The sequence below is a fragment of the Tyto alba genome, unplaced genomic scaffold (genome assembly GCF_018691265.1).
Source record: "Tyto alba isolate M040663 unplaced genomic scaffold, T.alba_DEE_v4.0 Super-Scaffold_40, whole genome shotgun sequence".
NCBI lineage: Eukaryota > Metazoa > Chordata > Aves > Strigiformes > Tytonidae > Tyto > Tyto alba.
Window position 1 is genome coordinate 30085850 of NW_024881316.1, and position 15933 is coordinate 30101782.

Here is a 15933-nt window from a genome sequence, read left to right on the forward strand (position 1 = left end):
GCCGGATGCCCACCCAGCTTCTCTCTCACTACCCTTCCTCAACAGGAGGGGGGAAGAAAATATGATAAAAAATCTCATGGGTGAAGATAAAGACAGGGAGATCGCTTTCCAGTTACCATCATGGGTAGCATAAACTCAACTTGGGGAAAATGAATTAATTTTATTGCCAATTAAAATAGATCTGGGTAGTGAGAAACAGAGATTAAAAAAAATGAACCAACAACTTCCCCCCTCCCTCCCCGCCCCCCTTTTTCCCAGGCTCAATTTCACTCCTTCATTCCCAGCTCCTCTACCCCCCTTCCCGAGCCGTGCCCTGCGGTGGGGGGGTCAGAGCCGGCTGGAACCGGCCGTGTCCGGCGCGGGGCAGCCCCGGCCTCCCCTCACAGAGGCCCCGCAGCCCCCGGGGCACCTGCACCCCACGCACATACAAGTGGCACGCATTACCCTCCTAATTTCAAATTGGAGCATTTGTGACCCCGCTATATGCTGCAGATGTCAGCGCGGTTGCCTGCAGGATATTTACTTGTTGAATTTTTGCAGCCATACATACTTGGCTTGAGCTTGGATTTTTTTTTTCATGAATCAGGCCAATTGTTTTTCCACTTGTGGGATCAAATCGACTTTCATATAGGGGTCAGGAATTTAAACATTTTGGGTTGTTTTTTTTTAAATTATAACAATGTTCCTTACCTGATTATGTGCAGGATTGTGAAGTGAAGCACATTTGCTGTTTCAAGTGCTTGCATCTACATTCATAATTACTTTTTTTTATAAAGAGAATAAAGTAATTATTTGTTAACTTTATAGTAGAAAATATTTCCATTTAAGCTTTGTTGGTCAATGGCCCCAAAATTCAGTGGTATTATTAGTACAGCATGGCAAAAAAAAATATTTGCTGTCTTTTAGAAGCATTTTGATCGCACTTATAAGCATTTGATGTAGTTGCAATGTAGTTTAAGGCTCTGTTGCAATGTAGTTTAGCATAAATAGTGCAAAATCATTAAGTGGTGTGACTGGGCTAGAAGGAGAACATCAATTCATTTCAAGTCCTAATGCGGATATTAATAAAGTTTGGGAAGACAAATTCATCAACCAGAGACTGAAAAGTGACTGCAATCTAACTTAAACATGTACAAGGATATACTGACACTTTCTTCAATTTTTATTATAGGCATTTTTCATCTCTCGATCAGTTTATATAGAGATATACATATATATGAAATACATACAAAATTTTGTATGTAAGTTTGAACTATGTTTTCACATATTCTTCAATATGACTATTATGAGAGTTTGTTTCAGCTTGTGATCTAAGCAAGCATAACCTGTATATATGTGTGTGTATATATATATATGTAGCTGAGCTATAAATGGCAGAATAATAGTGAAGGTCTGTAAGACACATGATGGATTTTTAGTTCCCATTCAACTCATCATGGATGCATTCCAAAACAGAACTATATTCAAGAATATTCATTTTGAGTCTTGCTGGTGCATCCAAATATTATATGATAGTAGATCTATATAAATACACTAATATTAAAGCATTAATTTAGAGGAAGGGTTTATGTGAGTTGACACAGGTTTCATGACTTTCTGAGCATTTTGTGTAAAGTAGCTGGGCTAAATCCACAAAACAAACATTCTATTTTAATACTCTAATTCTATTCTAGTTTAATTTAGTTAATTAAATTTAAATGCTTGAGCTTTACCTCACCTAAAGATGATCTAGAACTTATGATTAAATATAATATAGAAAAACGGAATCTTTACATCAGGTGCTAAATTTAAAAAAAAACATCCAGTTACTGCAGGGTTTCAGAAGTATTTAACTGTAATGTGATAGCTGAATCATGAATAAAATTTTTGCATATGTATATGTTGTCTATTTTAATATATATAAAATAGGCTTTTATGTATCTCAAACTGTTATATATATATATCATATATGTATGTTATATGTATGATAGACTGCAGATAAAGGGAGGAAATATCTTTATAACATAGAGTAGAAGCAGCAGTGGTGCCACTCATTCTCAATCCTCAGTAAGTAATAAATAATGTCTAAAATATTGCAGGAAGGAAGGGGCAGAGGATTTCAGGACACATAGTTGTTCTTATGCATTAGAACTCAAGACACATTGGTTTGCTTTGCAGTCCTGATACACTCTTGTGTGACCTTAAAAAAGCATTCTAATTTTGTTGTGCTTCGGTTCCTGGTTATTCCAACAGTGATTATCCTGAGAGGATTTAGTCAGAAATCAATGACCATAATGTTTTTTTCCACAATGGCTTTTTCCACAATGAGACCTCAGGTTCTCTTGTAGTCAACTGTCAACAAAATCTCTGGCTTGAGTAGAACACCTCATATCAGAGTACTGGGGGTGAGTAGGTAGCACTAGCTGTTGTATTTTTGGTAGAAAATCACTTAAATGTGGATTGAGCCGGTGGGGGGGGGGGGGGGGGGGGGGGGAAGTAAAAATGCTTGAGTAGAGGAGTAGAGAACAAGAAGAGCAGAGAAATGGGCCCCTGAGGGAGGTACAGTTCTGTCCATCAGGGAGGAAGAACTTGAAAAGAAATGCAGGTCCTTTCTGGGAAACTTGCTTAAACTGCAGGCACTTTTCTTTTTTTTCATTTGTTTGGATTTTGTTTGTTTGTTTGTTTCATGCCCTACCCCTTTGCTTCTGGACCCTCATTCCTCAAGTTCTCTAATCTGATCGGACTGCCTGTTACATGCTTTCTCTGACTGTTTCAAGCTCCTGCTTCTCCCCTACAAAGCTGGATTTCCTAATTTAATAAGTGCAAAGTGTTATCATTCCGTCCTAGGGACTGATCTGTTGTCATTAGTGCTACTGCAGGTTGTTAGCAATGGAAGTCATTGTTTGATGAACTGAAAGATGGGTGAGAAGGATGGAGGCAGACACTGTAAGTCTTTATTAAATATATGGATTTTACAGATACAGCAAACAGTAAGCTTTCAGCAGCTATACTTTATATGGATGATTCATATGCCTGCTCACTTAATCAATCAAATCAGAACATGTCCCTGTGCAGACAATGTTTTCTTCAGTGTTAGTGTTGGGGGTTTTATGGTCAATTCTCTTGCTCACTCTTTCCCAGAATATTTTTATAGCCTAAAATTATTAGCCTGTGTGACTGCTTACTTGATTTCTTCAGTTGTCCTGGGTTTTCATATACATCAAGCATAAGCTTGATGTTTTCATGTAGGTGAATACGTCAGTCACTGTAGAAGCACTATTTCATGTGCACAAGAGGAAGAGTTATAATGTTGGAGTTAATCCTGCATCTCATGATGTTGGCCAATGCTGCATTGTGCTAAAATAGTGGTCCGAAGCAACACAAGCACCAGCTTCCTGCAAATACAACATTAGACCTGTAAATACATCTATAGGAGTTAGTTTGCTGCGGTTAGTTACTTTTCTGATTGATACATGCATGCTCTGATTGTGCTCAGATTAGAGGCCACAGGCATTAGCATCCATTTCACCAGGGCTGCAGACCCAGCGTGCAGGGCACACACAAACCAAATGCAATACGTGTTTCCTGAGTGTCATGGATATGCAGCTGGGGAATACCTCTGCCCTGTAATAGGAATCGAGTTCTATCAAAGATGTTATTTGAAGTTTTGTGTTTGAAATGCTTCTTACACAGTACTGTGCTATGCCTTTAATTAAATCCTGATGTTTTAATACATGTCTCTATACACATATGTATGTGTACATGTGTTCCTTCTGGTTAGCAAATACTTACAGATAATGAGGGCAGTCACAAAAAACTATATTTGAAACAGAGAAATGTGCTTAATGTATCACCTAAATGAATCAAACCAAATACTTAAGATCTAGATATGTATGATGTATTAATATTTATTTGTGTGTCTGTTTATGTGTATACACACACAATTAATGCATTATATCTACATAAATACATATTTCCCTACTACCTTATGCCAGTTTTCTAAAATGAATTTGTTTCTAGAAGTTGTGTTCAGCTGGTATACAATATCAGGTTGCTCACCAAATGATTTATTTGGATAATTCCATTGGTCTTCACTATTCTTATCCATTGTTAGTGTGGCTTGACCCTCAACTTATTCTTCATTCCCAGTCAGAAGTGTTCATACTGAGTTTCATATAGATCAACAGAGATGTTGATTTCGTTGTAAATAATGTGCTTTCCATGACTGGTGGTTCTTTGTTTTAAAGTAGCTGTTATTTGTCACACTGACAGGTACACCTACTGCGAAATGCTGGCGATGAAGTTACCATCACTGTTCAGTACCTCAGGGAAGCTCCATCATTTTTAAAGCTCCCATTAGGTAAGAGGAAATTAACTAATAGGAGTAATTTGTTTTCCTCTTTGTAGTATTCTCATAATAAGATGACAGTGACAGAAATAGGAATTCAATCTTTGAGTGCTTTACAGGAAGAAATATAAAATTGTGCGTGTACTTTATTGCTTAACATATAAGGATATGATGCATAGCTCATGATTGCTTCTTTATATTTTATTCAAAATAAAACTGAAAATTTCATTAAAATGAAGTACTGTCATGGGTGATATCTGAAAGTTTTTCTACAGAAGCTTTGCCTGAATACAATAAAATTGTGTTTACAAACATTTGAATTATATATTCACACTGAAAGGTATCTTCAGGACACTTACCAAACAAATGGATAACATTAATTCTGCATATTTCATAAATCACTTTTATATTTTGATCATTTTTCTCAGAGAGCAGAATTACAATGTGACAATTGAGTAGTTTAAGGGTAGCAATAGTAAATTGCTTATGAACAATGCAGATGAAGGAAAATTTTGGTTCTTCTGGTTAACAGATACAAACATTCAAGATACTCACTTGAATTCAGTATTGCAAGTAGAAGAGTGTATGTAATTTATTAACTAACTTAATCAGACCAAATAACTTTGCACCAGTTTATCTTACATATGGTTCTCTTTCCAAATTAAGCAAAACAGTTTTAAAATATATATTGCTTGGGGGATTTAGGTAAGTTGGGCTCAAATATGTACTTGATTTTTCTTGATTTTAGCAGAATCATAGGTCTCAGGTCTAGCTCTTGTAGTTAGGGTGTTTCATCTAGATTCTAACACCTATTAAAAGCAAATTTGGCAGGCCTCTACTAAGCTGAACTATGCGTTTCATGCTAAAACCATTATTTCAGTTTTTACTGCATATCATTCCCATTTGAAAATGGCATCTAAATTTGAAGAAATCTTATTTACATTTGGAGATCTTCGTCTGGTCAGTGTTCCTTATAATGAAACTTCAGATTTTGTCTTCTTACTTTTCTATCCTAGGTCATCAGACAACTATAGGCTAATATCTATAATGCCTTGTCTGACTGTCCAAGCTTAGATATGACTTTGGCAGGCTAGCAGGGTCTTACTAGTAGTTTCTGTGTTGTAGACCATATTCATCTATAGTTATGACAGTCCTGCTAGCAATTTTATCTCATCTTGTTGACTGACATCACATAAACACTTGGACTTTATTACTTGTGGTCAGTTAACCTTGTCTAAGAGCCAAACTCCCACCCCAGCTGCTCTGTCACACCCCTTCCTCAAACAGAAACTGGGGACAAAATAGAATGAAAAAACTCTTGGTTTTCATTCTATTGATAGAGACAGGGAGATCATTTATTAATTACCATCATGGGCAAAATAAACTCAATGTGGAGAAACCTAATTAAATGTGTTGTATATTAAAATGAACTTAATCAGTGAGAAATAAAGACAAATAAATTGAAACACCACCTTCCCCTCACCCCTTTTTCCAGGCTTGACTTCATTTCTGACTCCTCTACCTCCCCTGCAGGTGGTGCAGGAGGATGGGGAGTGAGGGGTTGGGATTAGTACACAGCATTGCTGTCTGACACACCTTCCTTCTCACACTTGTACACTGCTCCAGCATGAGTCCTTCCCACTGGATGGAGTTCTTTACAAACTCCTCTAGTATGAGTCCTCTCCATGGACTGAAGTTGTTCAGGAAAAATCTGCTCAAGCATGTGTCCTCCGCAGGCTGCAAGCTTCCTTCAGACCTGCTCTGATATGGACCTCCATGGGCGGCAGGAGAATCTCTGCTCTGACTGCTGGAGCACTCTCCTTCTTCCTGTCCTTGAGATTCATATGATCTTTCTCTCACACTTTTTTCCTCACTCTTCTCTCTGCTGTTCAGCATTTTGCCCTTTCTTTCATAGTTTCCCAGAGGTGGTACCAGCTTGACTGAGTGGCTCAGCTGTGCCCTGCAGTGAGTCGGTTGGAGATGGCTGGAAGCAGCTGTGTCTGGCACAGGGCAGTCCTTGACCATCTCCCACCCCTGGATCCACCCTGCCTCCCAAAACCTTGCCACTTATACCCAGTGCGCACTCCGTTTGAGACACCTGCCACCCTCACAAGGAGTTCATGCAGGTCCAGGAATATTGGTGCCCTCTTGGTACATCATGGGAGAGAAGAGGAACTGAGCTGACTCTTGTGTTGCCCTTCTCACCAGGAGACACTGCAACCAATCCTGTTGGGAAGCTGAAATCATGGCACTGCTTCCATAAATTGCTGTTTCTGGAAAGAGAAAGCAGTGATTAACAGGGAGACCAAATCATTTTCTATCTCCATGTGACTAGAGGTGTGTGCGAAACTTCTGTAGGTAAACAGCCTCCACGAACACTTGAACTAGGAACTTTCACCTTACAAAAATCTCCATGCTCTTTCAAAGGGCTTGTTTCATGGTCTGTAGCCAGCTAGCACCATTTGAAGTCTGCCCCTGATTACTGTTGTTCAAAGAATGCCTGTTTGGAATAGGGAAGACAGTGCCATGTTAGACAAGCTATCACAGGTAATCAGCAAGCATAGCAGAGAAGCAATACTTCTTAAATGAAAGACACATCTTGGATACAAACTACTCATTTTGTGTAGCTTATTAGATTTGCCTCCTTTATACAGAGCATGAGGAAATCTTTGGCAAACATTATACTACCCTCTCCAGTCCCATCCATGATCCCACACCTTCTACATGCTCAACAAAAGGACTTGCTAAGTATGATCAGACAGCTGAGGAACTCAAGAAATTACCCTTCTGAATTGAACCTGAACCTCAGCACAGAGCTCACCTGCTCGTCTCCAGAATATGCTGTGCAGCCATCCAATACAGGCTGAAATAAGTCAGATGTTCTTTGTTAAGTGACTTGTCATAAATACTTATTTCTATGGTAAGGAAATAAGCAAAGAAGGTGTAGATAATTATGGAAAATATGTCTGGTTTAGGGCGATACACTGAAGTTAAGGAGAATAGCAGTGGTGGGACAAAGCACCCTGTTTCAGAAAGAGCTTTTCACAAACCCATGCAAAAAAAGGAATTCCAGTTGTGAAGCATCAGTGACACATATAAACAGCTAAGTGGAAATTCTACTGTGCAATAAAGGACTTCTCAACTCACACTGCAGGCAAGATTTCAGTGCATATATGCATAAAACTGAAATATCTTGGCCTTTCTTAGCATCCCATGAGACTCAGGCACATGGTCCCCTACCTTCAGACCAGGTGCTGTGCTGGCAGTTTTAGTACAGTGGTGTGTTCACTTTAAATGCAACCATACTGCCTCTTCCTATTAACCAGTATTATTACTATTTCTTGTAAGTATGTCATCAGGAGTAGCATTTGCCTCCACTTCTTCCTTCTCATACCTCTTCCTTCCCTACAATATCTCATGCTATGACTAGAAAAAACACAAAATGTCACAACAGGGAAATATCTGCCCACAGTTCTCACCACATTTTTCTGGTTGCTTTACTCTTTCATGGTTTGCAAACAACAAATACAGTATTTGGCATGGGTTAACTGATTAACCGATTAACTGGCACTTAAGCATGAGACAAAGACTGCTTGTTTCTGTGTTTGGAGGAAGCCCTAACCCAGGGTGGTATGCCAAAGAGATCGTTATCTCTTTCACAGCTGCCTGGGATACAACTGCCTGGCCCTTGCTAGACTGTTATGAGACTGTCCATAATAGTAAATTAAATTATGCCAGCAAATATTCTCTGCCACGGGAATTTGATCAGCGATTTTATAAAATATTGCAGAATGCTTGGCATACTTTTGCATAGGGCAAATGCTTCTTTCTCAAAAAACTATCAGTCATGCCTGGATCAGAAGTTAGCATGGGCCAATGGGGTCATTAACTGTCTGCTTCATTGGGTTGTCTGTCTCCATGGCTAGGATGATTCCTTATCCCATGGCCTGTGGCTTGCTCTAAGGTCACTGTGAGCTAGACAGAGGATAGATTTGTGTTTCTGGAAACCAAAAGAAGGTATTCAGTTATTTGGAGCTGAGTCAGGAAGTTATTAGTGACTATAAGGGTTATTTGTTAGCCTGTTACAGAATAATTATGGCATCGACTCTTGGGTATAGTCATTAAGAATTCTCTGAAGCTAAGTCCGTTACTGATCCCAGAGTTCAGCAGGGCTTATAGGATCCTTTTAGGTAAATTTCGCTGCTACTGGGAAGACTCTTCAGGACATTTTATGCTAAAACAGGCTCTCTTAAGAATTTTTGCTTTTGATACTTATACCAAATTATCAGAATATTCTGAAGTTGCAAAGCCTGCAGTATAATTAAAAATCACCAGGAATGTTTGCTCTGATTTTAATTTTGTGATTGTTCTGGAATGGGTTTTTTGTCTGTTGGAGGTTGTCTATGACATAATTAGCAAGTTAGATAAATAAGATTTTATTTATATACAAGAGGACTCCATTGTCATTCAGCAATATTGATCATAAGACAAGTTGTTGTAAAGAATGAAATCTTGCTGACTACTTGTTGTACATTGATCTGCTGTCCTGAGTTTTGGGCATTTTGTTTGTTATTTAGATATTTAGTGTAATTCACTGACTGAAATAAACAGCTACCTGTTGATGGGACTCTGCATTGACAAGAATGTTAATAGAGACCTCTCTAGGTCTAGAAAGCTTAAGGCTTAAAGTTAAAATTAAATCCATTAATTAAAATAAGTAGAAGAATGCCTAATGTTTTAAAGTGAAAAATCTCAGTGAATTTGTCAAAAAGAATGAAAAAAGATTTATAAACAAATCCTACCTGTACCACTGCAAATGAGTTCTTGCTTTAGATTTAGTGTTATTTAGCTTGGTGATTTCTTGAGTTACTACTAGCTCGACAAAATCCCTTGTGATCCTTACAAAGTTTCTTTCCCTTACCTCAGAGTTCTGCCTGTATTTTTCTTGCTACCCCCAGGGACATCTCAGTCTCTTTTGTGAACTGCAGGCTCCTGGAGCCTTGCTATCTCTCTTTCTCTCTGACCCCATCTCACCTTACAGAGTAAGTTGTTGGATTTTCTCTGAGCATACTCAGCTATTGCTGAGATAAAGATCAGGCAAAGGTCTTCTCCTCTCCCACAGGATCCTTCTTAACCCAGTCTTCTCAAGAGAAAAAAAATGCCACAACTGAGAATAAGCAAATTAAATAGATGAAGTGTGTCATATAATAGGTTTGCATTTCTTATAGTCTGGCTGTATAACTATGATTTGGGTGGGATAAGAGGACAGATAGGCAATAATGATTGCTGGAAATCTCACAACATACCAAATGCCTTTTTTCTGGCACCAGTACCCATCAGGATACTCTACTGTCATCATGGAGCAGGAGAGTTACCTTTAGCAGTTGCTTTATTTTACATAAACGCTTTGTTTTGATAGTCTTTCTCAAACTAGTGTTTCAGAGTTTGGATTGGTACCTAAGACTCTTGGGCAAGGGCTACAGTAGTAGATAGTACAAGATTTCTTTGTGTTAGTATATTTTGTATCATGTATATCAAATCGTGTGTGTACATATTGTGTTTTGTTCTAAGAACAGGGAGGAAAGACTACCTGATTGTTCTAGGGCTGCCATGTGGGGAGGCAAATGGATCTCCCTGGAGAGATGAGAGCACTGCACCTTCCACGGAAGCAGTTGAGGATATACAGCGGAATCATCTAGAATGCTGAACAAGGCCTTGAAGGAGTAGTCCATAAGTGAGTGAGGCAGAATAGGCAGGAAGCAGACTAAAAGACTTGTGAACTTGCTTGGAGTCAAGTGGTGGAGGTGGCATACCCTGAGAGAGGGTATTGACTCATGGACCTGGACTGATTGACTCATGGACCTGTCATGGTTGTCTACTGCTGGAGACAGTGGGATTCCCCAACAGGCAGACTCTTCAGTGGAGAATTTAATGCCAAATCTTTTATTTAATTGGTTTTATTATAAAAAAATAGAAATTATCTTCTATTCCAGCAAGTCACTATGGTCATCTATGTGTCTGAACACAGATTTTTGTTCTTTACTGTACATATATACTAGCTACAAAATGTAGCTAGCTACGAAAGTTGAAACTTGGGTTAGACCCATGCAAGCAAAGCAAAAGAGTTTCTCCTTCTGACATCGTCTAACACTGTACAGAAAGGACTCAAAGTGAAAACATGCTGAAACTTCAGAATTCAGAGTAGAATTCTGACACCTCTCCACTGAACTGACAGAGAGTTGTCATGGAGAAAATGAGCTTTTGCTGAATTAAGTTCCATTTTGTTAAATCTTCCAGATATGTGGAGTAGTACATACAAAACTATATGACTAAGAATGACTTTTTGACTTTTGTGATGTTAGACTTGACAGACCTATTAATGTGAAATGATTTACAGGCAATTTCAGGTGACTTCTTCAGATGGAAAAATGAGTTTTCAGTGATGATGAATATAATGCTGTGAAATTGATTTTATGTGCTTTATTGATAAGACCAAGTGCTGTTTGACAGTAATTGTATATTCTTGGTGCTATATGTTAACATTTTACATTTAAGCAAAAATTACACGATCATGTGACTCTCTGCTGTTTCCATTCTTGTATGTTACAAAACTATTAAGCTTTCATGGAGTCACTTGAACTAGTGAAGTGGAATCATGATGCATAACTGATAAAGGAAGAGATAACTTGAAGAATATAACTTTGCAATCTTAGCATATTAACATAGTATAAAATTTCACAATGACTGCTTTTAATTTCTCAGTTTCAAAAGGTACATCATTATTGGAAGTAATTGGCATTTCAAGAAAGAGATATATTCATTAATGAGTGTATGTATGTGTACAGTTAGTACTTGCCTGAGAGTTTCTAATTAGCTTTGTTCATAAAGACAGTCCATGCTTATACTCTAAGGTGAGACTTTCAACAATCAATAGGAAATTTATTATTTAAATTAATGGTATTTGTGTAACTGAATTTCTTACTAGGATTTGACTATCTAATTCTCAGTGAAAAAAAAGCCTTGATCATAGGAGCATAGAAACATAAAATGATTTCATTTGGGAGACCTTAAAGATCATCTACTTCCAACTCCCCTGCCACGGGCAGGGACACCTTCCACTAGACCATGTTGCTCAAAGCCCCGTCCAACCTGGACTTGAACCCTTCCAGGGAGAGGGCAGCCACAGCTTCTACGGGTAACCTGTGCCAGTGCCTCAACACCCTCACAGCAAATAATTTCTTCCTAATATCTAACCTAAATCTCCCCTCTTTCAGTTTAAAACCATTGCCACTTTTCCTATCATGACACTCCCTGATAAAGAGTCCCTCCCCATCTTTCCTGTAGACCCCCTTTAAGTACCGGAAGGCCACTATAAGGTCTCCCCAGAGCATTCTCTTCTCCAGGTTGAACAACCCCAGCTCTCTCGGCCTGTCCTCACAGGGGAGGTGCTCCATCCCCCTAGTCCTCTTTGTGGCCCTCCCCTGCACTTGCTCCAACAGGTCCATGTCCTCTTTATGTTGGGGTCCCCAGAACTGATCACAGTACTCCAGGTAGGGTCTCGTGAGAGCAGAGTAGAGGGGCACAGTCACCTCGCTCGACCTGCTGGCCACACTTCTCTTGCTGTAGCCTGGGACACGGTTGGCTTTCTGGGCTGTGAGTGCACATTGCTGGCTCATACCCAGTTTTCCATCCACTAATACCCCCAACTCCTTCTCTGCAAGGCTGCTCTCAATCCACCCATCACCCATCCTGGATTTGTGCTTGGGATTGCCCTGACCCATGTGCAGGACCTGGCAGTTAACATTGTTGAACTTCATGAGGTTTTCATGGGCCCATGTCTCATGACTGTCCAGGCCCCTGTGGATGGCATCCCTTCCCTCCGGCTTGTCAACTGCACCACACAGCTTGGTGTCATTGGCAGACTTGCTGAGAGTGCACCCGATCCCACTGCCCATGTCACCAACAAAGAAGGTAAACAGCACCAGTCCCAATACCATCCCCTGAGGAACACCGCTCATCACTGCTCTCCGCTCGGATATCAAGCTGCTGACCACAACTCTCTGAGTGCAACCATCCAGCCAAGTCCTTATCCACTGATTGATCCATCCATCAATGCCATGTTTCTCCTCCAATTTAGAGACAAGGATGTCGTGGGGGACAGTGTCCAATGCTTTGCACAAATCCAGATAGATGACGTCAATTGCTCTTCCCTTATCCACCAATGCTATAACCCTGTTTCACAGGGCCACCAGATCCATCAGGCACAATTAGCCCATACTGAAACCATGTTCGCTGTCACCAATGACCTCTGTTTTTTCCATGTGCCCTAGCATAGTTTCCAGGAGGAACAGTTCCATTATCTTGATACGTACAGAAGAGAGACTGACTGGCCTTTAGCTCCCTGGGTCTTCTTTCTTTCCCTTTCTAAAAATGAGGATTATGTTCCTCATTTTCCAGTCAGCAATCCTGCAAACAATGAAGTATACAAGCAGTTTGCGTGAGCACAGCCTCTATAAATTTATATTTACCTATTTTTTTTTCTTTCTAGGCATAAATTATAACATATGGACATTTTATTGGCTGTCATTCTAAAATGCAAGTAGTACTTCTGGCTTCGTTTGGTGATTTATATTAAAAATTCTTCCTGTGTTTTACAGCTGGAATAGATGTTGCCTGATACATATTTTTCACATAAGCAATTATTTTTCATTATCTTATTTCCAGGTTCCCCTGGACCATCCAGTGATCACAGCAGTGGAGCTTCATCACCTCTCTTTGACAGTGGCTTACATTTAAATGGAAACTCAACTAACACTGTAAGCAAATGAATAATAAAAACATGGTGTAAGCTATATAAGTTCTCTTGCCATTCTGAGCTTCAAAATGCTAGTGTAGGACTGGAAGACTATCCTACTTTTGTTGTTGTTTTCTTGTTTGTTTGTTTGATTGATTTTTAAGTGCATATACGGTAAAATTTTCTACTTACAAAGTAGCCAACATGGCATCCTGGGCTGCTAGGTTCTTACTCTGAGGCAACTGAGAAGCTTGTAGGAGTGAGCACATGAAGATTTAATCATTATTTAGGCATGAATTCATGTGAACTTTTGTCATACTTTGTTGAATTTTAGTATTGTACTATTGAATTTAGTCCAGCTAGAGATGCTGAAATGTACATGGAATTAAGGAAATAATCTGAAGTTGAAGTATTGAAGCAAACTTTCATGATAGGAAAGTAGGGGAGAAAAAGAGAAAGAAATAAAAGTGGAAAGCATACTTGAGAGGGGAAAAAAAAGGGTCTGTTTTTTTAATCCAAAGGATATTCTGTTCTTTTTTCTGTGATGAACAGCTATGATTAAATTAATTGCAGCACTGTGGAAAAAAAAAAAAAAAATCCTTTCTCCAGGAAAAATACTAGTTACCAAAGCCAAAGAAAATAAGATGTCTTAGTAGGTGACAGTGTTGCTCTTTTAAAAATGTAGATTGAAGATGTAACTACTGGCCGTACAAGGACATGGACTTCCATGCTCAAAACTTGTTTAGCCCCCAACAAATTTCAGCTTTGGTTTTTCAGTTGGATATTAAATTTTACAGAAGGAATGCCCAGTGAATGGAGTGGAGGCTTCTCCTCTCCTCTGTTTTTCCTTTTCTTTCCTACTTGGTCAAAGTTGTCAGTATTTGCTTCTTACTGTACTTCTCTGAACCTTTGCACTTTTTTGAGTACTGTCTCTCTAAACTAATCCTTAAGGCATTTATACATCTGATTTTATATATATATATATATTTATGATATTATAAATATCTTATATACATATGAGAAATAAATAAATAGAAATATGATTTTATGCACTGATACCTGTACCTTAGTGCTTGAGGACCAAACTGAGCATAGATAAAGAAGGTTTCAGGTTTACTTGTTTTTAATGATCCAGATAATTATTACTTTTAATTACACTGTATTGTTGTCTTACTAAAGAATCCCTGTGTGTCCTCATGGTCCATCATTCTGCAATGCCTGTCTACCAGGTGCTCTGCAGACAAAGTCCTTTCTGCAAAGAACTTACTTTTTAAGAAGAGGTCTATGGTCAGATGATTGCCTATGATTGCATTAGCATGTTTTAAGAAATTAATGCCTATTAAATGCTAGAATGCGTATGCCATAATAAATTTCAATAATCATGACTGTACTGTGAGAATTGAACACTTAGAATTCTAAGCATTATGAAAACATAAATACGTGTCTGGAGTTTTGTAGACTGCAACAGAGTAATTTAGAGTTAGTTTCCAAGGTAGCACACAAAAGACTGCATAAGCTTGAAATATAAGTGGAAACACAGAAAGTAAAAAAAGGGGAATACTAAGGTGCTAGCTTGCTTTTATACAACACTTAATTTTCCTGAGGCTTGACATAAAGTCACATGAGAGGGTATGTATGCACCAGAGACTATGACCTAGGACAGAAATAAAGCAAAACAATCTACCTTATATCTAGCTGAGTAAAAAAGTCATGATGTCCCTTCATCCCTTCATAGGAAATAAAATGAAAAATTGCCAGATTCTTATTCTGAAATGCAAAAGGAAGATCCTAAGTATTCTGAGCAGGAATGAGTGGCTTTTGAGATGGTCCACTGGAGGTATACGGTCAAAATTTAATCAAACTAAGCTGTGAATGTAATTGATCTGTGATCAGCTCTTCAGAAGTAGTTATAAATGTGTTTCAACTACCAGCTAATGAGTGCTTCTACTATTTTTCATTGGATATCTGCATTTTTATCAGAGAATCATAGAGTGGTTTGGATTGGAATAGACCTTAAAGATCATCTACTTCCAACCCCCCTGCCACGGGCAGGGACACCTTCCACCAGACCAGGTTGCTCAAAGCCCCGTCCAACCTGGACTTGAACCCTTCCAGGGAGGGGGCAGCCACAGCTTCTACGGGTAACCTGTGCCAGTGCCTCAACACCCTCACAGCAAATAATTTCTTCCTGATATCTAACCTAAATCTCCCCTCTTTCAGTTTAAAACCATTGCCACTTTTCCTATCATGACACTCCCTGATAAAGAGTCCCTCCCCATCTTTCCTGTAGCCCCCTTTAAGTACCGGAAGGCCACTATAAGGTCTCCCCAGAGCCTTCTCTTCTCCAGGTTGAACAACCCCAGCTCTCTCGGCCTGTCCTCACAGGGGAGGTGCTCCATCCCCCTAGTCCTCTTTGTGGCCCTCCCCTGCACTTGCTCCAACAGGTCCATGTCCTCTTTATGTTGGGGTCCCCAGAACTGATCACAGTACTCCAGGTAGGGTCTCGTGAGAGCAGAGTAGAGGGGCACAGTCACCTCGCTCGACCTGCTGGCCACACTTCTCTTGCTGTAGCCTGGGACACGGTTGGCTTTCTGGGCTGTGAGTGCACATTGCTGGCTCATACCCAGTTTTCCATCCACTAATACCCCCAACTCCTTCTCTGCAAGGCTGCTCTCAATCCACCCATCACCCATCCTGGATTTGTGCTTGGGATTGCCCTGACCCATGTGCAGGACCTGGCAGTTAACATTGTTGAACTTCATGAGGTTTTCATGGGTCCATCTCAAGCCTCTCAAGGTCCCTCTAAATGGCA

At 39.5% G+C, this 15933-nt stretch overlaps 1 protein-coding gene across 2 annotated transcripts in view; it reads left to right on the forward strand.

Annotated features, from left to right (window-relative positions):
* SNTG2 (syntrophin gamma 2) overlaps positions 1-15933 on the forward strand; it is a 280675-nt gene that overhangs the window by 167319 nt on the left and 97423 nt on the right. For both annotated transcript variants that reach the window (XM_042803276.1, XM_042803277.1), the window contains 2 exons: positions 4252-4339; positions 13052-13143. In XM_042803276.1, coding sequence (XP_042659210.1) covers positions 4252-4339; positions 13052-13143 — 180 coding nt within the window. The remainder of the gene's footprint in view (positions 1-4251; positions 4340-13051; positions 13144-15933) is intronic.